Here is a 26,812-nt window from a genome sequence, read left to right on the forward strand (position 1 = left end):
TGTTGTAAGTATCCTATGAACATCAAACATCACCATTGTTACTACTTTTCTCAACAAGGCTATTAATGCTGCTCCAGCCTGTCAAAAGATATTACACGTGTTTGATTTGTTTTACTCAGCATCAAGTTTTGGCTAGTTTAATGACTTAAAAATTGCTAGCAGATAACTGGTTAGTCAAAAATTTAGTTCACTGTGTAAAATACATTCCATGGATTGCGCTGTTATTAGTCTCCCAGTTGTAGAAGTTAGTTTTATTTTCCACTATGTTTAGTTGTGATTAGATCATTACAGATCTTTTTTCTGCAGTTTTTGTGGTTTAAAGATTTAAATTTGTTATGGAAACAAGCTTTTCAGTTGACCAATGATTAGCTAATTTCTGACAATAAAAAAGGAAACAAATTGCCCCAAGGCTGCTGTTTTCATTTCCTCATTGGAAGAAGCATAGTACAGAAGAAAGGCTGACACAACACATTGAACCTCTGCCACCATGGGGAACTGGGCTGTGAATGAGGGGCTCTCCATCTTTGTCATTGTAAGTACTATCAAGAGACAAATTATGAATTCTCTGACTTATTTGAGTTCTCTTTGGAAATAAAATAGAGCAAAAATTTTTTGTTTGTTTGAGAAATTGTGTTGAAACTGATTTACTGTGTGAACATACATCTATCTGTAAGCAGACTGAGCCCATTCTTCCAAATTGCTTAATGGAAAGAATATATCTGGAAGGGCTCACTTCTCCTAGTTTATTTCTGAGTTCCTGGGAATACTAAATTAGCCAGCGTGTCACAGAGGGAGTAGAAGATATTTCATGCTAATAATCCCTGATTCTGAGTTGTTTATTGATGTTTGCTTAAGAGGTAAATTTCTCTACTTTTTGTATGTTTTTACTACTTAAAAAATGGCCACTTGAAGTCTTATACCATTTTCCAAATAATGAGTATAAGACTGGCTCATGTATGGGAAATTGCCCTTTATTTAAATAATTATACCAAAAATAATTGAAATTACTCAAATTCGTTTTTAAAAACAAGTACCTTCTTTTCTCTGAAGTTTAAACTTGAGTTATTTATGAGGTTTATAAAAATTCAAGAGAAGAGTATTAAAATAAGTTATCTAGACTTACATATAGTGCATATACATATTATTACAGGTATATATAATTATATAAATCAATATGATCTCTCTTGAGAAACAATTTTTGCAAGTAAAGATATGGCTAATTTTCAAATAGACAAATTAATTTCTGTACTTCTAACATAAAGAAGATCAACTATTCTCTTAAGATGGTGGTCTTAGCAAAGCAATTATGGACAAACTAGTAGATAAAAATGTGATTTCTAAATAGTCTTTCCACATAGCCAATGGAAGCATTATACAGATGTTAAAAAGAACACTTAGAAATGGAACTTTTGTCAGAATATATTATGAAGTTTATTGAGTCTTTGAGTTTTAAAAATAGAAAGAAATCAGTGGCACAAATAAAATAAAAACAACAAATATTTTGTTATTAAAATAAATATTTTATGTCAAACCAACATTCTAATGCAATACAGAATTCTGAGAATTTGAAGCTGTAAACTTGATTTCTTATCACCCTTCTAAGAGCAGATTACTCCTGTAGAAAACAAGTTCAAATTATACTTTTAGTTCCCACTACAATTTTCCCCAGGAAATGACCTCCTTCTAAATTATACACTCAAACACTTGAAAGTGAAAACACAGCTTAGAAAGCCAGATTAAGAAGAGATGACAAGGTCAGGAAATGGAGAAGTTGTTTTAGCACCTTCTTTGTAAAGAGAAATTGTTCTCGAGCTTCTATGGACATTTAGTAGCTTCAAAGCCCAGTTAAGAAAAGAACAATATGAAGGTGAAGGTAGAGGACTGGGCAGTGTCACCACTTGATAAAGTCAGCGCTTGAGATGAAATGAGCAGTCACTGGAAAGCTCTCTTTATTTTTAAATCTAATGCCCCTCACACCCTCAGTCATGGTCAATGTCTCTGCCTTCAAAAGTTAAATAATATTTACCAAGCAGAATGGAAGGCTTGGCATTTTATCTGATAAGCCTCCCACTAGCTGGGGTGGGATGCTGTGTGGTGGAGGGAGGTGACCGGCACCTGTGAGAGCAGACCATAATCTCCTATTGGTGGGGGACAGCAATAATAACATATTCCCCTCCCTCCCTATTGTAAGAAGATTCTCCTGCTGTCATCTACCTATCTGAGGAAGAGGAGAAAGAAAGGGGGGAGATAGATTGATAATAATTTGGCATACCGGTGAAGTAGTAAAACAATCATGGGAATAACTCAGAGTGGAAAGATTAATTCAGAAAAGCATAGCGACACTCTTGTAAGAAAGAGCTGGCTCTAGGCTGGTTACACCTAGCTTTGTAACCAACTTTGTTGAAGGCTGGGCTTGGGGAAGTCCTGACCTTCATCTGACTCCAATCTTGTGTAGAATCAACCTGTTGAAATGCGAAAACTTCACGCCATCTATTTCTGTTTTTGCAGCTGGTATGGCTGGGGATGAATGTCTTCCTCTTTGTCTGGTACTACCGGGTTTATGATATTCCAGAGAAGTTCTTTTACACTCGAAAACTTCTTGGGGTAAGTATAAGAAGTTCCACCTCATGCAATATTAAGCTGGCTCACATTTCTAATCAGATGTTCTTGTTCCCCTTAATGTTTTAAATAAATAGTCTGACCAATCCAATCAGCACCATCAGACTCACTCTCTCCATTGTAACCTCCTGAGCAAGAGTCTGTTAAGGCCTTCCAGTGAGGCACAAACAAAAGTGTGGCAGAGGGTCCCTCCCCTCCTGAGAACCATGTGCCGTTGTTTAGCTTAAAGGAGAAATCTAATATTGACTCTGGAATGGAAGGCCAGGTTGAAGCGATGCATCCAGGGTTGGCACATGAGGGACAAGTGGGACTTCCCGTATTTTCTAAGTCTTCTGATTCTTACCACTTTTGTGCATGGAAAGCCCTGCTTCGGATGATATGTTATGAAATATCTTCAGAAATCAGCTTCTCTTTACACATGGAGACTTTGAGGAACTTGCTCAAGGGCCACATTGGTTGACTAGGCCAGCAGAGTGAAGGCCATTTAGTTTCCCTGGGTCTTTTAGTCTTTATTTCCTTGAACTGTCAGGCCTCTTCTTCATCAAAAATGAAAATAATTATAACTGCAGCTGCCCGCAGAGAACATCATCTGTTATATTATGCTGAAACAAGGAAATAATTACTTAATATTAACTATAATATGCATTATAAATCACGTGCAAATAATTATAATATATAATTATACTACATTATTATTGTTGTTAACTTATCCACATTGATGCTTTCCCCCTCCAAAATATGCAAATTCTTTGGACATTACAAAGATAATAATTTTAATGTCAAAACATTATACTATACCATTTTAGGTTACTGTTAAAATCAATCTAAGTGCTAAGAAAACCTTCTTTAAGATCTTAAAAAGGTCCAGTTTTGATACTAACTCTAGTATTACTTGGTGCCTCTGGTGTGTGGCCTCATGCTGGGAACCATGGGGGAAGTGGGGGCGGGGGGCTTCCAGTGCCCCCAGGGTCACTCTTTTTTTAATTTATTTTTTTCTTTGCACATGTCTATGGAGTACAGTTTGTTGTTTTCGTACATATATATGTATAAAGATCTAATTAGAATAGTTAGCATATCTGTCACCTAAACATGTATCATTTTATTGTGGTTATAACATTCAAGGTCCTCTTTTCTGGCTACCTTGAACTATACAATACAATAGTATTAGCTATTGTCACCCTAGAGCACCAGAACGTATTCTTCCTATCTAACTGTAACTTTGTGCCAGTCTACCAACATTTCCCCAGTCCCACCCCTTTCTCTGCCTCTCGATAACCACTATTTTTCTTAACTGACCCATGATAATTGTGTATATTTATGGAGTGCAATATGGTATTTGGGTACATTCATACTATATGCAATGATCATATCGGGGTGCTCAGTATATCCATCTCCCAGTAGTCACTCTGCTCCCTGTCCTGCCTCTTCCAGTCAGCGCTGGCACTGGCCAGGGCTCCTGCAGCCTGCCTGAATTTCAACTGCATGCTGATCCTGCTGCCAGTCTGTCGAAATCTGCTCTCCTTCCTCAGGGGTTCCAGTGTGGTAAGAGCAAACATTTTAATGAATTCGTCAAATTTTCAAAGGCCATCAAGAAAAATATCCTTTCTTAGGAAAAGCAAACCAATGGTTTGTGAGGATTCCAGCTTCTGTGGAATATTCATGAACCAAACCATGCCCTATCCTCTAGTTTATTTCTATACTACTTGTGGATGGAGCTTGCTGGGATAACCGTTTAACCTGGAAAAAGAAAACTAAAAAGGAACAACCAACCAACCTACCCCCTAACAATAGCAATGACGAAAGGCCTTTTTGAGGCTGACATGTGACATTTGGGAATTAATCTTTGAGTATCATTCAAAAATATTAAGAGAAAATATATTTTGTGGATAACATCCCAAGAAGATGGAATCAATGGGCAAAGAGTCACACTATAATAAATTTGACTAAGAAGTATTGGCTCCGTGGAGTTGGGGAATGCAGAGCTTTCTAAATGCCCAGGGCTTTTTCACCCTCACTTCAACAATTTAGTGAGCCTCTAAATGTATTGTGCTAGAGGGGGGAAAAAAGGTTAAGTAGGAAGATCCTTTGTAACCTATAAAATGATACACAAATTTCTTATCGGTATTATTATACAAAGGTGAGAAAGAAGAAACTTACAATCTATACACATACTCAAATAAATATGATACAAAGCAAAATATGGCAGGTTCCACAAAACATTACAGATAAAGAGCTATTGGGAATAAAAGGAGAGATAAATTTTATTAAGTGGGGCAGGGAATGAAGAAAGGCTTCTTAGAGAAGGTGGCGTTAGAGATGAGCATGTAAGGATAAATAAGCATCCAAGAGATTTAAATGAGAAAGAAAGGCATTCTTCATAGAGAAAATGGCACGAGCAAAAGCACAAGAAATGGTGGGGGAAATAGTATTCTTGAAAGCCAGCTATCAGCATGACTTTGGCTTCTTTTTGGATTTTTTTTTTTTTTTTTTTTTGCCACCCCTGACCACACCAAAGAGTGTAGCGTGAAAAAATTAGTAATAGGTGTCCCGATGGGAACCATTCCACTGGTCATTAGTGACTAGTAGCTTCCATTTTTCCTTTTAATAGAATGTAGGTGTTTTATATTAACAAGCTTTTTTAAAAAAAATTACCTAAAAAGTGGAGATCATTTATGGAGGAGAGCAGCAAGCATATTACTTGTATGGGACTGTAGGTATAGTATATGGCAGTTGCTTGAGATAAGGCTGGAGAGGAGAGCTGAAATTTTGCTGTTAAACTAGAACCTTAAATGTATAGCCGAGGAATTAATATTTAATTTGGCAATCACAGAATGTTTGGGGGGAGAGGAAAGTGATCTAAACTGTCAATAACGAGTATAACTTGCCTTGAACTCTGTCTTTTTTTTCCTAGTCATATTAAATTCACATTGATCCAAAGAAGAATTCTTTCTTTAAAAACATGCAACACTCGATTTCCTAATACAGAATTAGTAGGCTACAATTAAGATTTTATTTTATATGACTTAACTCTTTAATAAATGCCATTTCATCTTCAAACAACTACCAAAATTGTTCTCACAAGTCTAATTTTAACGTAAAAGTTGGCAGAAACACCTTCACTTCATCAGAACAAAAAAAAAGAATGTTATCAAACATTTTAAGATGACCAGAAAGAGTAATGACTTTTTCCTCTGGAAAATGCAGTGATAAGGCTCCTTTCCTTAAACCATAGACTCTATGTTGAACAATGTAGTCTTGCAAACTGACAGCTAAACAAAACCGAAAAGTAACAACAGCACTTGATATTAGGCATAGATTACAAGGATTTCCAAATAATCTTCTCAGTTTAGAAAGCCGCAGAGATAAAATTCCACTCGATGAAAAGTTTTATTGATGAGCCACCTACAGTAAAGCACTGTGTTTCATGTACAGTAGGTGCCCAATGAACATTTGCTAAATGAAGCTCATATGCTACAGCTTTTTGTTTTTAAAGAGACACAGTTTTTTTTTAAATTCTCCCTACCCACATTCGAATACTTTCTATTTAGAGGAAGTAAAGCCAGAGAAACAGGCAACATTTTTACTAGGATGACCCATTAAGAAACCCTTGTTGCCCCACAAGCCCAAATTGCACTGCCGTTGAGCTGTCATGTCCCATGAGCAGCACATGTTGTAATGGAAACTTTTAGGCTTCCTGTGGCCTGGGAGAGAAGATCCTCATGAGGGTCTGTAAAGACAACGATGAAATGAGGCTGCTTTTCAAATTGTATAGAAGCTTAGCTCTGTAACCAGACAGATCTTTATGTGAAATAATATATTTTTAAAAACTAGCAGCAAGCAACATTCTTTTACAGACAGGGCATGTCCTTCCTTCCAACCTGAAATGTGAACTTCGCAAATTAAACTTTTTTTTATCAATTGAGATAAAAAATGAGTGAGTGTGTTGTGGCCAATGTCAGAAATGATAATAGCTAGCAGTCATCGAAGCTTCATAGAGCTCACCTCATGAAATCTACAAATCAAGCCAGTGGGATTTAGTTTGGTGGAAACCAAACTAAATGAGAGAAATGAGAGTGTTGGGATTCAAATCCAGATCATTGTGCCCCAGAGACCATTCACTTTTCTACGTGCCACCTAAACTCCTTGAAACTGTCCTGTTGCAGTATGATGGTCTTAAAATTCCACATATATATAAGCATTCGAGCATGCCAAAAACCTAGGCTAGACATGACAAGGATGTTGTACCTTCAAGGACTCATTTGTAATATGTTATGAGAACTAAACAGCCACAAACTTCCGTTTAGTTTTTAGAGGTCTTAATCATTCAGACTTTGCTTTGTAATCCGGGTTACCTGGAGAAAGGAAGCCCCAACTGTGCCCCCCACCCCCACCCTCACCAGGAAAGGTAGTAATGGCTCTCAGCCTGCTTTGTTGAGGGAGATTGGGATAAGGTGGGGCTCAGCATACAGAAATCCCTGGGGAAGCCTTAATAACCCCAACTTGCCATGCAGAAACTAATTTCAGATCAGGAAAAAAAAAAAAAGGAAAGAAGGGCAGAGGGTGCAGTCTTATCTGTTATCCTCAGCATGGCTCTATTTCTAACGATGTGGCCTAGCTCAAGTCTCTCGGGCTTTCTGTCTCATAGTATTTTTAGCTGAAAAATAGGTCAAATAATGCAAATGTAAGAACAAATATGCCATTCTAAAAGTATATTAATTGATTAAGTGTCATTTAGTGAGTTGTCAGTCAGCTAATATTTATTGAGTGCAGTCTCTGTGTTAAGCACTGGGAACACATGGTAAGTAAAGAGTAAGATATGGATGGGCCATGAGCTTAGGAGTTTAGTTTCATGGAGGAGATAGAGAATATATGTGATTTCCAAATAATAAACAGTGCTATGCAAATACAGTGGCGATCTTCATATTTATTATATATTCTACTGCCACCAGGTGTGGACATTACTATCAGCTTCTTTGCCTGAATTTTGTAGATTCAAGGCTGCCTTTTGCAATTTCTCCAAAATTGCATATAAATATCTAACTCAGATACATTAATGGCATATGTGGTGAGACAAAGTGTACATAAAATAGGGCTTTTAAGTTTCTGTAACACTCATTACAGAAACTCACATTACACCCCATTAAATATGCACTTCTTTTTAGTTCAACTTCTCTTTTTTTGAATTTTTTTATCACTCAGTTTCAATAGAGCATAGAAATCTGCCAAGGTGACTCAATAATCTCCCTTGCATTAGAATGGTAGTTTATTGAAATTGAGCAAGGCCCTAGCTGACAGTCATAGAGAAACTTCCCTTTAGAAGTCAATGGCAGAAAGCAAAGAGGTAGTTCAGTGAGGAAGCTATGGAGCATATCGGCGGCTTAGGCAATTGGTAGGTGGCTCAAAGCATATAAATATTACCTGCAGGGTGGGGAGGAACAAAAATGTCTTGGGCAGCCACAGGCAGCAAAGCCCTTCCTTCCCACCCCTCCAACTGGTCATCTTGCCCCCTTTCCAGGAAGTGGTGAGGAGATCATATTCTTGAAAGCCCAATATCAGCCTGACTGTGGCTTCTCTTTAGATTTGTTTGCCATTCCTGACCACAGCAAAGAATGTAGCTGGGAGAAATTAGGGATTGGTGCCCTAGTGGGACCCATTCCACTGGTCCATTAGTAATTAGTAGTCTCTTTTTCCTTTCAATAAAATGTGTGTGTTTTATATTAATTAGCTTTTTAAAAATTATCTATTAAGATAAAACAGAGTACTATATTACTGAATGGACACACTGTATTTCCCAAGCACATCTCTTCATTGTTCTGGCATTTGGTTTATTTTTCATTAAAGTTCTGTTGCTAAAGCTGTTAAGAGGCATAACGTCTATCGTTTCACATTTTCTGATGATCCGTGTTGATAACAATGATAAGGATAGGACTGTGGAGATGATGTAGGAACTGCAACAAAACCATATCCTTTTTCTTCAAATTCAGCATGCAGGAGCCAGTGAATTTTCCCCCCAAAGTAGTTTCAAAATGATTTGTCGAATAAATAGGACAAAGAAAAAAAAAAAAAAAAAAAAGACACAACAACCACAATAATTCTTTGAACTTGTTAAGAGAAGTGAACAGACCTGAGGCTGCTGGGGGTGGGAAAGGGAGAGAGGAAGGGGGGAAAGGGAGGAATTGGTAAAGGGCCATGAAAATCAATTAAGTTATATAATGATAACTTTTTTTAAAAAAAAGATTAAAAAAATAAATTGAAAAAATGATTTGTTGAGAAGCAGAAAACAATGTGGCAAGTATGAAGGGTCTTCAAAAAGTTCATAGAAAGGTTCATATTACCATTTAATTCTGTTAATTCCAGAAACTTTTTGAAGTACCCTCGCATAGATATGGGGGTAAATACATCTCTATAGTTTAGAGTAATCACCTTAGGTTCTAGAGCGGTGAAAGTGTAATTCATTTATCCAACCAAATAATTATTAAAGGATTTTAAAAAGTATATGACATACTGCTCTTCATACAAGAAGCTTACCCTCTAGCTGGGGAGCCAAGCCATACTAGTTGAAAAGTTAAGAAATGACACAAAATAACATCAAATATTTATTAAACACCTATCAGTGAATCTATGCAACAGGCCTATGAGGGAAGAACTACGATCATTTTTATAGGTGAGGAAACTGGAGACTGAATACATTGTTCAATGTCACACAGCTGGGTGGTAGGGCTGGGACCCAACAGGCATATCTGAAGGCAAAAACATGCTCTCAAATGTAATTCAGTACTGCTTTCCAACCCTACCAATTCCCATTTATGTTTCTTAGGACTCCAGTGTAGTTTTACCACTTCAGTAAGGATTATATTATCTATTGCTATGTAACAAATTACCGCAAACTCGATGGCTTTAAACAATGTCCATTTGTTAGTTTACGGTTCTGTATGTCAGAAGTCCAGCACCCTGTGGCTGGGTTCTCTGCTCAAGGTATCACAAGACTGAAATCAAGGTGTCTACTGGGCTGAATTTTCATCTGGGTATTGTGGGTAAAAATCATCTTCCAAGCTCATTCTTGTTGGCAGAATTCAGTTTGTTGCAGTTGCAGGACTGAGGTCCATGTTTCCTTTCTGGTAGTCATCCCCAGGCCACTCTCATATCCTAGAGGCCCTTGCGTTTCCTACCATGTGTCCCCCTCCATCTACAAGCCAGCAACAGCACATTCAATTCTTCTTGTGCTTCAAATCTCTGACTTCCTCCAGCTCTGACTTCTAGACTTAAAGAGCTCATATGATTGGATCGGGCCCACCCAGAGAGTGTCTCTCTTAAAGTCAACTTGGGACTTTACCTCGGCAAAATCCCTTTTGCCATACAATATAACAAAACCACGGAGTGATATCTTGTCATATTCATGGATTCCATCCAAATTCAACAGGAGAAGACTCTGTAAGGTCATTGGGGGTCATCCTAGAATTCTGCCTACCACAAGGACTTTTAGAGGCTGTGGAGGAACATTGCAATTGGGAAACAGGAAAACAGATATTCCCTTAAAACTAAATAATACAAAGCAGTAACCAAAACAAAACAAAACAAAACCAAAACAAAACAAACTTTCTTTTTTTTCTTTTTCTTTTTTTTTTGTCTTTTTCGTGACCGGCACTCAGCCAGTGAGTGCATCGGCCATTCCTATATAGGATCCGAACCACGGCGGGAGCGTTGCTGCGCTCCCAGCGCCGCACTCTCCCGAGTGCACCACGGGCTCGGCACCAAAACAAACTTTCAACACTTGAAATAAACACAGAAGACAATGAAGCTATATAGGAAAACAAAGACAGTCAATTTTTCACCAACAGAAATGTAAAATAAGTTATTTCAAACAGGAAACTCTTTTTTTGAGAGCCTGAGTCACTGCTCAGTTGCACTGGTGGGCACTTAGTTGTAGCCGATGCTGTTGGAGCTTCACCATATTCCCTAAGCACTGACAGTTCCAATATATGGGCAGCTGGCTTTTGCAAGCACCAGTCATCCTCTGCCTGGGGAGTTTCCTTCAACCCTCTCCTGGGGCAAGCCTGAAATGCCGGAGAGTCGATTCCCTGGGAGCAGCCCTCAGCCAGTGGTGGATGAGAGTTGGTGGATGAACACGCAAGCTTCCTATCCCCTTAGATAAACAAAACAAAACAGGGAAAGTGAAAAACAAAAAACCACTTGGATGAGTTCTACACGGTCTTTCAGAGTTGCCCAGTGTGACTGAACCCACTGATATGATATTATAGTGGCGGGTGATAAGATAATACACCCGTTATTGGTTTATTTCCTCACTTCTCCTACCCTCATTTTCTGTAATCACCTTCCAGATAGAGTACTTACACTTAAATTCTTGTCTCAGGTTTTTAGGCATTTAGAATAATAGTGACTATTCTTGCATTTGGTTTGGTGGAAAAAAGCACGAGCCTTTTATAGACAAATAGACTTGGATCCCAGCCAATGTGAGATTTTAGTTTTAGAGATCTTATCTGTAAAATGAGGACAGTAATATTTACCTTGTTTCACTAAATGAGGTAGTAGTTATGGGTAAACTACCTGGTTCACAGAAGGTACTCAGTAAAGCCTAATTTTTTTTTTTTTCCTTTTTTCTGGAATCCTCAGTGTCTTCTTTACTAGTATTTCTTCAATTCCAAGAATCTGCTCTCATGATCCATACAACCTGTTCTCCCTAAGTGAGAGACAGTGGAGTAAGCATAATTTTCCATGCAGTTTTATTTTCCTACAAAATCACAACATTTGAATAAAAATAAGTAAATCAAATATTAGACACTCTCATATTTAAATTGTATCCAACATTTAGAACCATATATTTAAAATACCTAAGATTTTTTTTGGTAATTCGTTCTCCTCTTAAAGTTCTCTGAATCTCCGTGGCAGTGCATTCACACTCTGAAACAAAGCAGCCAGAGCAAAAAAGTAGCCAGTTTTCAGGAAGAAAGCTCTAATTCAACCATAAACCAGCATTTTTTTTTCTGCTTTGAGCATTGGCCTGAACCCAGATTCAAACCCACATCTTCTAACATATGCAGGTAGGATAAATACACTAAATTATGAGCCAAAATACTATTTTTAATGTCAAGGTACTCATGTGAGGTATGAAATACCATAGTATTGATATAAACTCTGGTATCACATTGTCTGGGTTTAAGTCCCAGCACTGCCACTTGTTAGCTGTGTGACCTAGAGCAAGGTAACTTCTCTACACCTTTGTTTTCTCATCCGTTATGTAGTTAATAATGGTACCTCCTTCATAGGATTGATGTAAGAAGTTAATGAGTCAATGTATTTAAAACACTTAGAGCAGCTCTTTGCACAAGCTCTTGGTAAATCTTAGCTATTGTTATTTTTGCTCTTATTATTTGGTCAGTGATCTCCCTTGTGATGTCTTTGACCTACATTAGGCAAGTGGATCCTTCTTTCTCCTCCCATAGTGTGTATGTCCTAGAATAGTGTTGTTTGAGAACTATTTACTTGTTCTAGAACTGTTCACTGGTCTGTGTCCCCACTAGACTGTTGAGTATGTGAGAACAGGCCTATTCTCTATTACTTTCTAAAATTCTAAAAAATCTGTATTTTTTATACAATTAAGCAATGTATTCCTGATGAGACATCACGTTACTGGTATGAGAACAGAAAACATACTGGTTGAACTAACTATGTCGCATACTGGCTGTTTGACCTGAGAAAGATGTCTACATCTCTCTGAGCCTCAGTTTCTTCATCTATCAAATAGATAGAATGATATGGTTAGTAGGGTGGTCATGAGAATTAAATGAGATACGTATCAAACTAAATTAAATGGTATCATCAAATAAGATGATATGCATCAAATGAATCAAATGAAATGATATGTAGAAAGCCTTCTTGTTAACAATTACTATTCCATTCTTTCCCCTTAATGCAAAGTGCTGCTCAACAAGAGTTCGAAGACAACTGGACAGGAATCTCACCTTTCATAAAATGGTGGCATGGATGATTGCACTTCACACTGGTAAGTGTCTTACGATATTTAAGATCTCAAAGAAAATTTGGAACTAGAAAGTTTCCTCTATTCTTAGATACCTTTTTGTAAGAGAGTCTTTACAGGTAGATTAGGTGGTGGTTGGATATGTTGTATTTTTTTGATAAGTTCTATCATCATCCCAATATTAGGTTGTTGTTTTTTTTTTTGTCATTCCAATATTAGGATTTATTCCTTTAGGTCTTAAAAATGAAAATGCACCATGGGAAAAACTCAATCCCCAGTGTCCTCACCCTTTTCCATCTTTTTTAGTACCAAAAATTTTTTAAGCTCACATACGAGAATGTTTATTAATTCTACAAAAATGGTCGGTTGCACATGTGGATTTGTGGATTCTTTGCAGTAAACCTACACAGTAACTACAGCCATAAATTGAGAATTCCTTAAGACAACTCTTATCAACTAAACATCTTCATTATTATTATTATTATGTTATTATTATATCTATACATATAATGGGTATACATATGTATATATGTTATTGTTATAATTATTAGAATGGCGATGTCAGTGCAAGAACAGATGTATCTGGGACCCTTATCAAATCTCTACAAATTCATTTAATAAGTAATTCGTGTGCCAGACAGTAGATATACATAATGATGAGCAAAACGGACTTTTGCTTTGCCCTTAAGGAGTCTATCCTTAATCTGAGTAAAATAGGTTAGATTACAGACGTTCAACTGGGTTTCTCTTCTCTTACTAGTAGATCATGCAGGATTTTTGAACTGTAGCAAACAAGAGTTCAAAAGAAATGTCTGATGAAATCTTGTTAGAAAGTAGCATAGTATACTGGTTAAGAGCACAGATTTTGATTCCTAACTCTGCCACTTCCTACCCTGGTGACCTTGAACAAGGTTTTAATGCAGTCTATGCCCCAGTTTCCTCATATGTATAATGAGCTGATATTATAGTACCTATATCATTGGGTAAATGTAAAGATTAAGTGATTGTAAAGCACTTACAACAGTGCTTGGTACCTAGTAAGCCTTATGAAAGTATTTGTTAAATAAAAAAATGCAATTAATTTTTTTAAAGAAACTCATAATTATGTCCATTGCTTTGTGTCAATTCAATCGAATGTGTCATCTCTTTCTGACGGTAATTTCAGAGTTAGGTGAATGGACCAGCCATTAGGCATGCATTACATGAGAGTTTTCTTGTTTGAGCACAAATACATTAGGGGGAGAGAGATAATGAGAGCACATCTATACACCCCTAGAGTTCAAGGCTATTTTGTAAAATCTTAGTACTTGGTTCAGTCATTAGGAGCATGTAGCTCAACACCTTCATTTCACAAATGAGAAAACCAAGACCAGAGAAGTTAAGGGATTTTTCTAAAATCACACAACTAGAGAGGAGCTTACCTGCTAGAATTGCCTTGCCTCCCTGGTTCCGGAGACCCAGTTCTTGTTTATAAATGTCCTGGGTCATCCCTGTGTCTCCCTGTGACTTATCATAGAGTCAGAGGCTGTGGCCAGAAACCCAGCTTACAGTAAATTTGTGCATCCCCTTCACTCTCTTTGTTTCTCTTCTCTGCCCTATTTAGCGATTCACACCATTGCACATCTGTTTAATGTGGAGTGGTGTGTGAATGCCCGAGTCAACAATTCTGATCCTTATTCAATAGCACTCTCTGAAATTGGAGATAAAGAGGGTGAGAGTTATCTCAATTTTGCTCGAGAGAGAATCAAGGTAAGCCTCTCATTCCTAATTCAGATGTTCTCTAGGCTGTTAAAACTGAAGAAGAGATTTTAGTGAGTGAAGGACTCTACTTTGCCAGAACAACAACAAAAGTTGGCTAACCATCAGAAGGACAAGTCTGTAGGTCATAAGAATGTTAGTAGAGGGAATATGTCTCCTACACTCCTGATCCTATGGGTGAAGGGTCTCTAGATGTTTTCCAGGTCCTTAAGCTTACCTGCGAGAATGTATGTTCATGGAGCTTGGAGTGACTCCGGCTCGCTCATGACTAAGCCTAAACCAGGGACATTTATCTAGTCAAACAAAGTTGGATTTCTCACTTGCTACAGCAAAATAGAACTCACACCACGAGGAATTCTGGGGCATCTCAAATGGGTATTAAGAGAGACTTGTTATAGGACTTAGGCTTCTGTTAGATGGTTTTGGGGAGAGTTTAAGAAAGCAAGGATTTGCTCTAGATCAGTTACAGTCAGGAATTGGGGGTAGTTCTAGACTTAGATATCTTAACTTTTCTTCTGGGAGTCAGAAGGAACAGACTGAAATTAAATCTATAATAGGTTTAGAAGCAGTACTCACCCATGTTTTTGTCTGGGCTCGGACTTTATTTCAAAGTGGTCTTGTTTTTAATCTCTTGTTATCACAGTCACAGAGTGACTTCTTCTGATGTTGGTGTTCTGTGAAATTATTTCCATGAAGTAGGGAACACCCTAGCTTAAATGTTAGTGTCAGGCCAGTCACTAGCTGACAGCTGTCAGTGACACTTTTGTTCTTTCTTTCCTACAACCTTGGAAGGATGGCCCATGTCTGCTAATTGTCATTCCTTGAGAATCAGGGTGCACTGGGAGTAACTCAGCAGTTCTTCAGGGGCAACTATGAAAGTATCCAGAAGCAAAGACTTCTTTCCTCCTAGCAGTTGTTGAAGCTTCCTACAGTCAGAGAGAGAGAAGCTCCATGTCATCTTCATGTGCCCAGTGGCTTGGGATGATGGCTAAATTACATTACTGTACACTGAATTCCAAACATGTTTCCTTGTATTTAGAAAATATTACAAGAGAAGACCCTTGACTTTGTAAAAATTATTATCCTCAGACTGACATGAGAGAAACATGTCGAATCTACTTTAGGAAAGAATTAAACATCAAACAAAGAAATTCTTCTTCTACAATATCTTGGAAATTTTTTCTTTTACATTGTTCATTGTTTGCCCAGTGATATTTAAGGGTGGCAGTGTGAACATACTAGGGGAGTCAAAATTGCCATGCTCTGCCCAGATCTCCTTGGATCACTTTTACTGCTTCTGTGCTCCGCTCCACTTCTGACTGCATTCCTTTTCAATGACCTGTACCTGTGTTTCCTCCTCAGAGGACTGCCCTGGGGCTACTAGAGCTCCTTTGCCCACAGACTCAGAGATCTGGAAGGCCCTGGATGGTTACCTCTCTGGGCAGCCCTTAGCCAGTAGCTGATGGGTGCAGGTCAAGAAAGCCCAGACTTCTTGCATTGAATCAGGATAAACTCTGAGGCTTTCCCTCCAGAGCTCCCCAGTAGTATCAGGCTGAAGCTATCCCCTATGAGACTTTGCCTGAGATCACCCCCTTGCTTGCCATATTCCTCTTTCCTATTCTTTTCCCCACTCCCTTACCAGTTTCTCTTGAAGCAAATCCTTTCTAGATCACTTGACCATGAATCCTCATCTCAGAATCTGCTTCTGGGGAACTCAGCCTAAGATATTAGGCATTCCCAGAATATATTTGCAAACTAAGCACTGTGGCCCTTTCCAAATCAAAGGTAGAAAGAGCTTCAGACACTTTTAGTACATCTTATAGTCGATCAATTTCCTTTATTTAATACTTCCTTAAAACAATTTAAGTGTATCTGTTCATATTTCCTATGACTCCTGAACCATGTAAGACATTCAAAAATTTAGAAATATCTATCCTGAGCCTATATCTCTCTCTGAGAGATGATTAGAATTATCCAAAGGGGGAATGAAATATCTATTGCCCTATACACTGGACACTTTATAAATGGTAGCCTTGCATTTGAGAACCTACAATAATGTATATATGTTTGTGTGTGTGTGTGTGTGTGTGTGTGTGTGTGTGTGTGTGTGTTTATATTTTACAGAACCCTGAAGGAGGCTTGTATGTGGCTGTGACTCGGTTGGCAGGCATCACTGGAATTGTCATCACACTGTGCCTCATATTAATTATTACCTCCTCCACCAAAACCATCCGGAGGTCTTACTTTGAAGTGTTTTGGTACACGCACCATCTCTTTGTAATCTTCTTCATTGGTCTTGCCATCCATGGAGCTGAGTAAGTGTTTAAACTCCAAAGTCAAGGACATTATGTCCCCCAATTTCTAGCTGAAATGCTTTATTAGAGGTACAGTGACCTCTTTGCCTGTGTGTGGTCAGCCTGTCTGCTGAGGGAATGTGAGAAGACAGCAGAGGTTAATTTGATAGAAATCACCGAGCAGCATCTTAGTTTCTTGCCCCCAACTAATTACTATCCACAGTGAAGTTATTCATAGGAAGCTTCAAAAATACACCAAAGTCTGAGTATCTTTGCAAGTGTATAAAACATGTTGAGAGCCCTAATATGGTCCTGGGAATCTGCAAGGATGTCTCATGTGACTTCCTCACTAGTAAACTGGATGAACCCGCAAACCTGAGGAATTAAAGGTTAATCAGTTGAAGGGATCGGCTGTAGTTCAAGAAGTTTTGATTTAAGTCAACAATCATTTATTGGTTGCCTACTGTATATGAGGAACTTCTCAGGCATTGTGGAGAATAATAGCAGGAAAAATGCAGGGATATTGCTTTCAAGCATTCTAATGTAATAAAAGTAACAGCTGACTTCTATTGAGTATGTGTTCTACATCAGAGTCTGTGCTAAGGGTTTGACATGAAATGTTTCTTTTATTTCCCAAAATGTATAGATGCTCTAACTATCCCCATTTCCTGGATATACTAATTTTAGACAAGGAACATGAAGCTACAAACTTTAAAATGTATAGCCCAAGCCACCCAGCTGGTAAGCAGCCTAGCTGGGATTAGAGCCCAGTTGGTCTAAAGCAGGTGTGATAAATGCTCTCACAGAGACACACAGTGCCTAGGTGTGTGGTTGGGAGAGTTTGTTTTATTGAGAATACTCTTTAATACAGTCACCCCTCAGTATCTGTGAGGGATTGGTTCCAGGACCTTGGTAGATAGCAAAATAGGCTAAAGTCTCTGATATAAAATGCTGTAGTATTTGCATATAGCCTACGCACATCCTGCTGTATACTTTACGTACTCTCTAGTTTACTTATACTACCTAATATAGTATAAATGCATGTAAATAGATGTTATACTGGTTTTTTATTTGTATTACTTTTTTATTGTGGTATTTTTAAAAATTGTTTTGTGGGTTTTTTAGAATATTTTCCATCCGTGGTTGGTTGAAACCACGGATGCAGAACCGCAGCTATAAAGGGCCGACTGTACTAGGTTTCCTTTTTCTGCTGTTTCACACCTGCACACAAAGGCAGGCCTGGGGAAGTTCCTTGGTGGGGATAGGGCCCCAGGAAACTAGGGGTGGAGGAAGTAGGAGCTCAAGGCTCACTCTGCTCAGAGCCAAGTTGGCCTAGAAGTGGTCAAGACGTGAGTGTGAAAAGAGGAAGGCCGGGGTGAGAAGCCGCACTGGGCAACCACTGTGTGCATTCTTATCTACATGCTGACTCTGACCCCTGATGAACTCTTTCTAAGCACTGAGAAGTTAGCGTAGACAAAGAGTCCTTTGATTCTCCTAAAGCAACTGAGTATCTTTAAATGGGATTTAGTCATAATCCGGCTGTCTCAGAGAATCCTAGAGAAGAGAAGGAATTTCCTCCACTCTCTAGTTTGTATACTTTCACAGATATTCATCTTCCTTTGGAACAGGAAAGGAGATATATTTGCTCTGTTCTCCATTTGAGGAGAAGCTGCTATTTATGCTGGTTAGGTGATAGTTCACAATCTCATGGCTAGGTAGCCGTTGAACTGGGATTAAAACCCAGATTTTTGGATTCCTGATTCTAACGTTGAGAAGACAAGGAGAAAATCAGAATTCATATTCTATCCTTTTCTTCCTGTGTGAATTGAGCATTAAAAATTTAATAGTTATCATTTTTTGGACCTTTACTTTATGATTGACATTTTTTTATACATCATGCCAATTGATTACTAAAATAAACCTTTACTGAGGTACTATTATACCTATTTTACAGTTTAAGAAACTGAGACTCCAAAGAAGTTAAATAATTTGCCAGAGGCCTCCAAACTAGTAACAGATTTGAACCCAGGCTGTCTGGCCTTCTGCTAAGCCTCAAGGCTGCTGTGTATGACTGTGTAGGTTGTCCACTATACAAGGATGCTTGGCCAAGGAGGGTAAAGTTAGCCCACACTCTGCTGGCCAAGCTCTTTGCCTGTAAGTCTCTCCTTACAGAAAGGGTGCCTTTTTCTAATTTGCACAAAGGCACTGTATCAACTAGCAGTTACCGTGTTAGATTTGCGTTTTTCTGTTTTTCTTTCTTTATAAGTGAAAATGGTCCTCGAGATGGAAGCACAAATTCTCTCTTTAAGGAAACACATATTGATGACCCAAGACTTACCATCTAAATATTCTTTGTGCCATTGTACATATTTTTTTCTATTGCTGAAGATCACATATTTTTCTTTCTCTTCCTCTAATATATTCAGGGAGGACAATAAGATATTACTTTTAAGTAAAAAGTACAGGACCCATGTTAGAGTACTTAAAATATGCCCAAATTCTTAAAAACAAACAAACAAACCCCTTAATTTCTTGCTACGAAATGATCTGGACTTACATTTTTCTCCCAGACGAATTGTACGTGGGCAGACCAACGACAGTTTGAAGGAGCACAAACCAGAGTTATGTTGGCAAAATATCTCAGATTGGGGAAAAATAAAAGACTGCCCAGTCCCGAAGTTCTCTGGGAACCCTCCTATGGTATGTACAACTCATTGTTGCTATTACTGTTCCATTATTCACAATCTTCAAACTGTGCCTAAGAAACATGCACAAATATCATAGAGTTGTCCATTACAAATGTCCTAGAATAGCTAATATGTTGTGTCCACTTTTCTCTGCTATACTTATTGGCTAGAATTGTTTCTTGAAAAATAAGCTTTGCGTTGGTTTGTTATCAACATTCTGATATGAAACTTGGAAAAGCAGTGTTTTTAAAAGTGCTGCTTGAGTTCAAAAGATTCCATCTGTTTTCTTCTGGATGTGAGGGCCACCAGTTAATGATTTTTAGAGGGACACTTAGGAAATCCATCCTCAGCTGAGTTGGATAACTCAAGTAAATCACTTATAAAGAGATAGGGGGCTCTTTATTTTACTTATTTATTTATTTATTTTGTGTGGCTGATCGGTACCGGGAGCACCTTGGTGCTATCAAGTAAGACTTTCTATACAGCTTTCAGAGCTGGGAAGGAAATTGATGAGGTGATGCATATGGCTGCCTCTAGCCATTGGGAGGTCCTGTCTGTGAGGCACGAAGGAGGCTGAACAGCTAAGCTCACATCAACATCTAATGGTACCGTGTGGTAGGGAAGGAATGTGGCAAGAGTGTCCGAGAGAAAATATGGTGAAATATTTTCCTTCTTCTATAGAGAGCTCTGAAGGGCTCCATTTTGTGTATTCTCAATATCTCTGCTCCATAGAATGGGAAGTGGGCCCTGTAATCTTCGTATCCTTTCTCTCACTGGCAGACAATATACTTTATTGGTTATTGTGCTAGCCATTGGCATAAAACTAGACAAAAATCAACATTTGCACAGGGCTTCTGAACAGGATTATTTTTTTCTTTAAGCACAGTATAACATAAATGCAAATTTTCCATCCCATTTTCTCCTTTCTTTTTTTCTGCTCTCTTAGCATGGGAGTGCTCTTTCTCTAGACACAGCATGTCATCTGAGCACTTAACATCTTTAAGCATCCTTGCTCATTAATGGAAGACCAAAGACACATCATTGAACTGCCCCCACTACATTCAGACATCAGTAGAAAGGATGTAAAGGGAACTGTATTGCAGGTCCTCTTATAGGCTGGGGAAGACACATTTCCTTGATGACAGCTGGAATCGGAGCACTGCTACCTTAAAAGGCATCTACCTCGAAGGAGCTTCTGGGTTTCTGAGCATATTAGAGGCAATGTCTAAATATGACTCCATTCAATGGGGCCCCATGGTGGTACCCAGGAAACAGACAGATGATATGAGACTGTTTTAAATACCTGTCCCATGAAAATGAAGGCCAGCAGCAGAACATTCTTGATCTCTGGGGCAGGTATTCTTTAACTTTGGTTGCAGATGGGCACATTCAGGTGTTCTCAACTTCTGAAAACCAGTTTTCTAAAAAATGATTTAATAGAAAGATTTGAGACTATGAGGATCATTCTCTGATTTTTTTTCTCCTTTAAATTCATTCTGGAAAGTCATCTTTTAGATGCTATTGCCTTCTAAAATTATTTGCCACTTCAAGTATTAAAATAGGAGCCCAACTGGCTGAGTCCCAGGATGGATATGTCTAGCCAAACATTTTTTTTATAGCCAACAGTGCTACAGAGTAATTCCAGTGTTCTGAATCACAGCATATTCTGATCATAGGGGTATCTAAAGAAATCTGAAAATCTTTGGGTTTGTCTCCATTCAGCAAGCACATTGCACAGTTCCCAGAATTTACCAGGACACTGAAGAAACAGCTAAACTTTTGCACAAAATATGTTACCTTGCAAAAGAGTAAACTCTAACTACATGGCTAAGAGAAAGCAATTGCAATGTTGCATTAAAAAGATCACGTTGCTGAAATGCTATCTTTTAGAGAAATGTTTATTCTGAAACCAAACTTGCTCTGTTGTAGGGTTATTGCAACTGCAGTTGCAACACTGAAAGGAAATCCCATTCTTGTGGGCAGTTCCTCTTGGGAGTTTCATACTGTAGATACAGTTCCCCAATGTGGCTAAGGAGAATGTTAGCTTGTACTGGTTCAAAAATTTACTTTAACTTCAGATATTTTCATACATTCTGTTGTAGAAGGAATTTACTTATTGAATGTCAAATATTTAAACAAGCCTACCAAGACTAACTTAAGTTCTAATTTTTTCTCCCTCTGAATCTTTTATTAGCTATCACCCTTTAACACACCTCATTTTCATTTTTGCTCTGGTTACAGACTTGGAAATGGATAGTGGGTCCCATGTTCCTTTATCTCTGTGAGAGGTTGGTCCGGTTTTGGCGATCTCAACAGAAGGTGGTCATCACCAAGGTACTGGTTGGTTTAGGAATTATTAGTTGTCAATGTCTAACTATATCATGGATAAATCTACCCAAGTTCTCTATATCATTGGTCAGAGCTGTCTTTTATCAAGTTACTTTTGATTAAACTTAGGGCAGAGAGGAGACCTCACATGTACATTATTTCAATGTATGTACTTAGCTCAATAATGAAATAGTTGGGCCTTTAACTGGGGAAGCTAGAAGTTACCATAGTCTATGTTAAAATGAAACCGAGTGCTTTGTGTGAATAAATGTCCCCCCACCCCTATGTGTGTGTAGAGGGGAAGGGCATAGAGGCACCATGAGATTAGTTAAGAATGGAGAAGGAAAAGAGGTGAGTTCACAAGGGCATAAATTTAGTCTTAAAATATTCAGATGCCAAAAGACCAGGGAATCAGGGGTAAGTCTCACTGAGGTTGACATGGTTTCCCAGGCCACCTGTACTTCCTTTTCTGTGCTTTATGTATAATTATAGAATATCACAATTGATATTCTATAATCCCTATATTCTATAATCCCTATGTCTCAAGGAAGTTAAATAAATATAAATGGAGACTCCTTGTTATCATTTTAGGAAACACAAGGCAAGACTATTTTTATCAAGTAAAATTTAAATCAATTCAATTCAGTTCACAAAATATTTACCAAAAGCCTCTATGGGTTATTTTTTGCAAAACACTCAATTTTTTCCTGTTCTCTGCCCTAGCGTTTCTCATTTGGCATCTATGGAGGATCATAGTAAAGTTAGTTCAGCTGGCATTGGAAGCCTTGAAATATAAGAAGCCACAACATTTCTCCTTTCGTGATATTTATATCATATTATAAGAAAAATACCACAGATCAGCAAAATGAGCTGCCACAAAATTTCCCTTACTAGACTAGAGATAACCTCTTTTCCTTCCCTTAAAAATACCTCTAAGGCAATTTTGTTTTCTTCTCCCATAAACAAATATAAGAAACAAGATGTTATCCAAAAGTATTCCAGTGAGAATGCTGTCCACTAGTACTTCTTATTTAGTTAAATCCCATTTGTGCCTGTGGTAGCAAATTTGCAATATGGTAAAAATTATTTTCACCATACAAAATTGCAACACGGCAATTTTCAACATAATTTTCATTTTCTGTTTTCAAAATTAAGCTTTACAACTTCTTATTTTAGGGAAGAAAGGAAGTTGGTTAGAGATTTATTACATAAGATGCACTTAAATCACAAGATTTGGAAATGTTTGACAAGTTTTTTAAAAAGTCCCAGTTTTCCATAGCTCCCCACTCGTGAAAAGAAAAGCCCAGCAATATCAGTCAATATTAGGAAGCTGCTATTCTATTGATTTTTCTTTCTTTTGATGCCCATTGGTTTGTCTTTAGTTATACATATAAAATTAATTATACATATGAAATTTAGTTATACATGTAAAATTCTTCTAGTAGTCTTAGGAATCATCAAAGAAACAGTATATTACTTTCTGTATTGCTCTTTAATGTATTCTGTTTTAAAAAGATATATTTATCCACTCACTAGTTGATGGACATTCCATTTTTTATTTATTCTTTAATTTTTAATTTATTTATTTTTTTGCTATTACAAATAAAGCTGCTATGAACTTTTGTGTACATGAAGAATGAGGATGGCGGTGGGTGGGTAGGGCCTGGCTCGGGGAGAGATGGGTGGTGTACTCCCCAGGTAGATAGAAATGTAGAAATAATGCATGGAATCATGCAGGTTCAAGACGTGATTCAGGACAAAGATAGACCGGCATAGTTAAGTTAGGCTTAGTATGGGGATATTGCTGTATAACTAGTTAATGGAATATCCTTTTTCTGTTTAGCTGCTAAGGTCCTTTCTCATCCCCAGAGAAGATAGGAAGGCTGAGCAGCAAATCATCACTTTTCTAAAATTTTAGCAACTTTTGTTGTCTTCTGAGAGGGAAAATAAAATAAAGCCAGTATCTTGGATTGGGCTCCTTGGTAAAGACTCCGAGACAGAGCACTGCATGCAAAAGGTTTATAGGGGCAGGTTCTCAGGAGAAGAACCTGTAAAGGAAATAAGAAGGGCAGGATTGGGGAAAGGGAAAAGCTAACCTGCAAGTGGTTGCAACTGGGGCCTCAGCTGATCCTATAGGGAGTGCTAAAGTTGAGATGGCCCCTTGGAGTTGTCCCAAATTGAGGAAAGGCATCTTCATCAGCCCATCATTGGTCATGGGCTACAGCCAAGATCAATGCCCAGTGACAGACACATCTGCTGGAGGAACTGCTATGTTGGCCCTAAAGAAGGAAACTGGGTAGGGCATCGTAGCTCAGCCTTTTATCCGCGTGGACACTGAAAAGGCAACTTTTTGGGAAAAGTGTCATTTCCAGAGACATGTTTTATTCTGTAGGTGGTCACTCACCCTTTCAAAACCATTGAGCTACAGATGAAGAAGAAGGGATTCAAGATGGAGGTGGGACAATACATTTTTGTCAAGTGCCCAAAGGTGTCCAAGCTGGAGTGGCATCCTTTCACACTGACCTCCGCCCCTGAGGAAGACTTCTTTAGCATCCATATTCGAATTGTTGGGGACTGGACAGAGGGGCTGTTCAATGCTTGTGGCTGTGATAAGCAGGAGTTTCAAGATGCCTGGAAACTACCTAAGTGAGTACATATCACACAGGTGTATGAGTTCAGGAAAAATGGCACTAAATAGCTCCTCTTCCTTCGTATCTCACTTTACTAGCCTCTGAGTCTCTGACAAAACACACAGTTTCTAAAAATATAGGTAGCTATCTCGCTGTTCCCTGTTTCATGTGTGTGGTGTGTTTATACATATTTTCATAAATTTTTTGTGAAATATAAAACATTTGAAATAAATATTAGTAATGAATACTCCCAAATTCCTTTAAATATGTAAGGGTCAAGGCCAAGTTATATCAACTTTCACAAACACAATTGTAGTGTATCAAAGGTGTTCTTAAATTTTAATTGGCATAATTTATTTGAGAGTAAATGGCATATATTATTCATTTCACCTCCTTTTCTCCACCTGCCTAACAAGGTATCAGGCACTTAGTAGAAGCTGAAGAAAAGTCTCCTGAATAGCTCAATGAACAGACAAATGAAAAGTGTAGATATTAAATCTAAAAGATGTTATGGGTAAAATATTCTCACTTCAATGTGAAATATAAGCAGAAATTTCAAAAATGTAATGCCCTATCAAAAGATACAGGTGTGTGTATGTGTGTGTTGTGTGAAGGGGGGTGAGATGAAAAATTACCCATGCTGAGAGTTCCGAACGTTTTCAGTTATCTAAAAATCCGTCTTCTTACTTCCAACCCCAATGTTGGCACTAAGTTGTTTACTTGAAAGCTATTTGATTGAAGAAAGTGCCCCATAGATAACAATGCTCCAATTCAAATTGACATATTGCACATCCCCAATGACAATGGGTGTCCCATCTCATTCTGAAGAGCAAGCTATCTCTGTAATTATCTCCTCCCACTCCCTTCAGGATAGCAGTTGATGGGCCTTTCGGCACAGCCAGCGAAGATGTGTTCAGCTACGAGGTAGTGATGTTAGTGGGAGCTGGAATTGGGGTCACGCCCTTCGCATCCATTCTCAAGTCAGTCTGGTATAAATATTGCAATAACGCCACCAATTTGAGGCTCAAAAAGGTAAGTTCCTTAATTTTTTTTGGAGGGCCTGGAGTGGTCATCACACTCTGCCAAGTGAGCCCTGAGAAGGGCCTTCAGGGCTGAGGCTGGAAGAGACTACGGGAAGTGAAGAAAGCTTTGGGCGGTTCCAGAGAGGCAGACTTCTCTTCAAAGGACTAGTTGATAAATTCAATGTGCTTCTGTATAAGCAGACCAATTAGTGAAAGTAATATATATTTCTATAGTGTTACTGGAAATTCAGAAGAAAGAAAATTAGGAAAGAGAGAAAGTATTCACAACCTCAACCTAATAGCTATCTTTTTTGTATAAGTTCTTCTAATATTTTTCTACATGTTTACATATTTTTAGAAAGTTGTAAATATTGAGCATGCATAATTTCACATCCTGCTTTTTTAAACATAGTATAGAAAGTGGGATTCGGTGTTATCACAGAATTCATAATGATGATTTTTAATGATTCTTTCATGTTCTATTGAGAGGATATAGAATAATTTTTCTATCATCCTGTTTTAGATATTGAGATTGATTCAATTTCCAGTTCGCCAATACTTTTTTTGCAGGGGGAGGGCAGGAGACATGAAACTTTTACTTTATTATGGATATCTCCTCAGTATCAATTCCCAGGGGAGTTTTTGTTAGATGTAAATTTAGTTTTATTGCCTGATAAAGGACATCTTTAATGAACCTTGAATCATTCTAATAGCTGTAAAGATAAATTCTAATAGGGATGTTGAGCCTACCTTGACTTTTCATTCTCCCCTTTTACTTCTTTTCTATGGAGTAAAGGTATGGGTAGAACTATTTTTTTTATTAGGAACTCATGAATGTCTGTCAGTAGCAAGCAGGGAAACAGTCCTGTGGCAGCCACTGCTAGTCTAGATTCTGAGAGGAGGTACAAAGAAAGCCAGAGATTCTGGGAGAGCAAGAGCAAACTCAGAGGGAAAGTTGGTAGGCTGATGGTTTTTGCTAAGCTGTGTATTTATGAGGCCAACCTCTTTATTTACTGTCCTGCTAGTGTGAAGTTCAGAGCAGGTTCATGTGAACTAGCAGGTTCATGTGAACTAGCCTGTAAAATGCCCAGAGCATTCTGAAAACTTATGTTTCTAGGCATTTTGAGCATGAAAAAAAAGTTGGGGGGACAGTAGAAATCCATATGATAATAACTGATACAGCCTATCCAAATATCATCTGCTTTGTGATATGTTCCTCTTTCAGATCTACTTCTACTGGCTGTGCCGGGACACACATGCGTTTGAGTGGTTTGCAGACCTACTGCAGCTGCTGGAGACCCAGATGCAGGAGAGAAACAACGCTGGCTTCCTCAGCTACAACATCTATCTCACTGGCTGGGATGAGTCTCAGGTGAGGACAAGATTCCAATCTCAGATCCTCCCCATGGTGGCCAGGGCTTACTGACTTCCCCTTGGTTATTGGTGTGTCTTGTGTACTGTTTTTTTCTAAGTACAG

The 26,812-nt window shown here is 38.2% G+C and overlaps 1 protein-coding gene across 1 annotated transcript in view; it reads left to right on the forward strand.

Moving 5' to 3' along the window:
* Nucleotides 1-487: 487 nt before the first annotated feature.
* The window catches only part of LOC134367286 (cytochrome b-245 heavy chain), a 30,313-nt gene continuing 3,988 nt past the window's right edge, over nucleotides 488-26,812 (forward strand). Inside the window, exons 1-11 of the mRNA XM_063084000.1 lie at nucleotides 488-532; nucleotides 2,509-2,604; nucleotides 4,051-4,161; nucleotides 12,556-12,640; nucleotides 14,220-14,365; nucleotides 16,499-16,689; nucleotides 19,239-19,368; nucleotides 21,597-21,689; nucleotides 24,076-24,329; nucleotides 25,183-25,345; nucleotides 26,561-26,707. Of these exons, the coding sequence (XP_062940070.1) occupies nucleotides 488-532; nucleotides 2,509-2,604; nucleotides 4,051-4,161; nucleotides 12,556-12,640; nucleotides 14,220-14,365; nucleotides 16,499-16,689; nucleotides 19,239-19,368; nucleotides 21,597-21,689; nucleotides 24,076-24,329; nucleotides 25,183-25,345; nucleotides 26,561-26,707 (1,461 nt within the window). The remainder of the gene's footprint in view (nucleotides 533-2,508; nucleotides 2,605-4,050; nucleotides 4,162-12,555; nucleotides 12,641-14,219; nucleotides 14,366-16,498; nucleotides 16,690-19,238; nucleotides 19,369-21,596; nucleotides 21,690-24,075; nucleotides 24,330-25,182; nucleotides 25,346-26,560; nucleotides 26,708-26,812) is intronic.

The sequence above is a fragment of the Cynocephalus volans genome, chromosome X, assembly GCF_027409185.1.
Source record: "Cynocephalus volans isolate mCynVol1 chromosome X, mCynVol1.pri, whole genome shotgun sequence".
Lineage (NCBI taxonomy): Eukaryota > Metazoa > Chordata > Mammalia > Dermoptera > Cynocephalidae > Cynocephalus > Cynocephalus volans.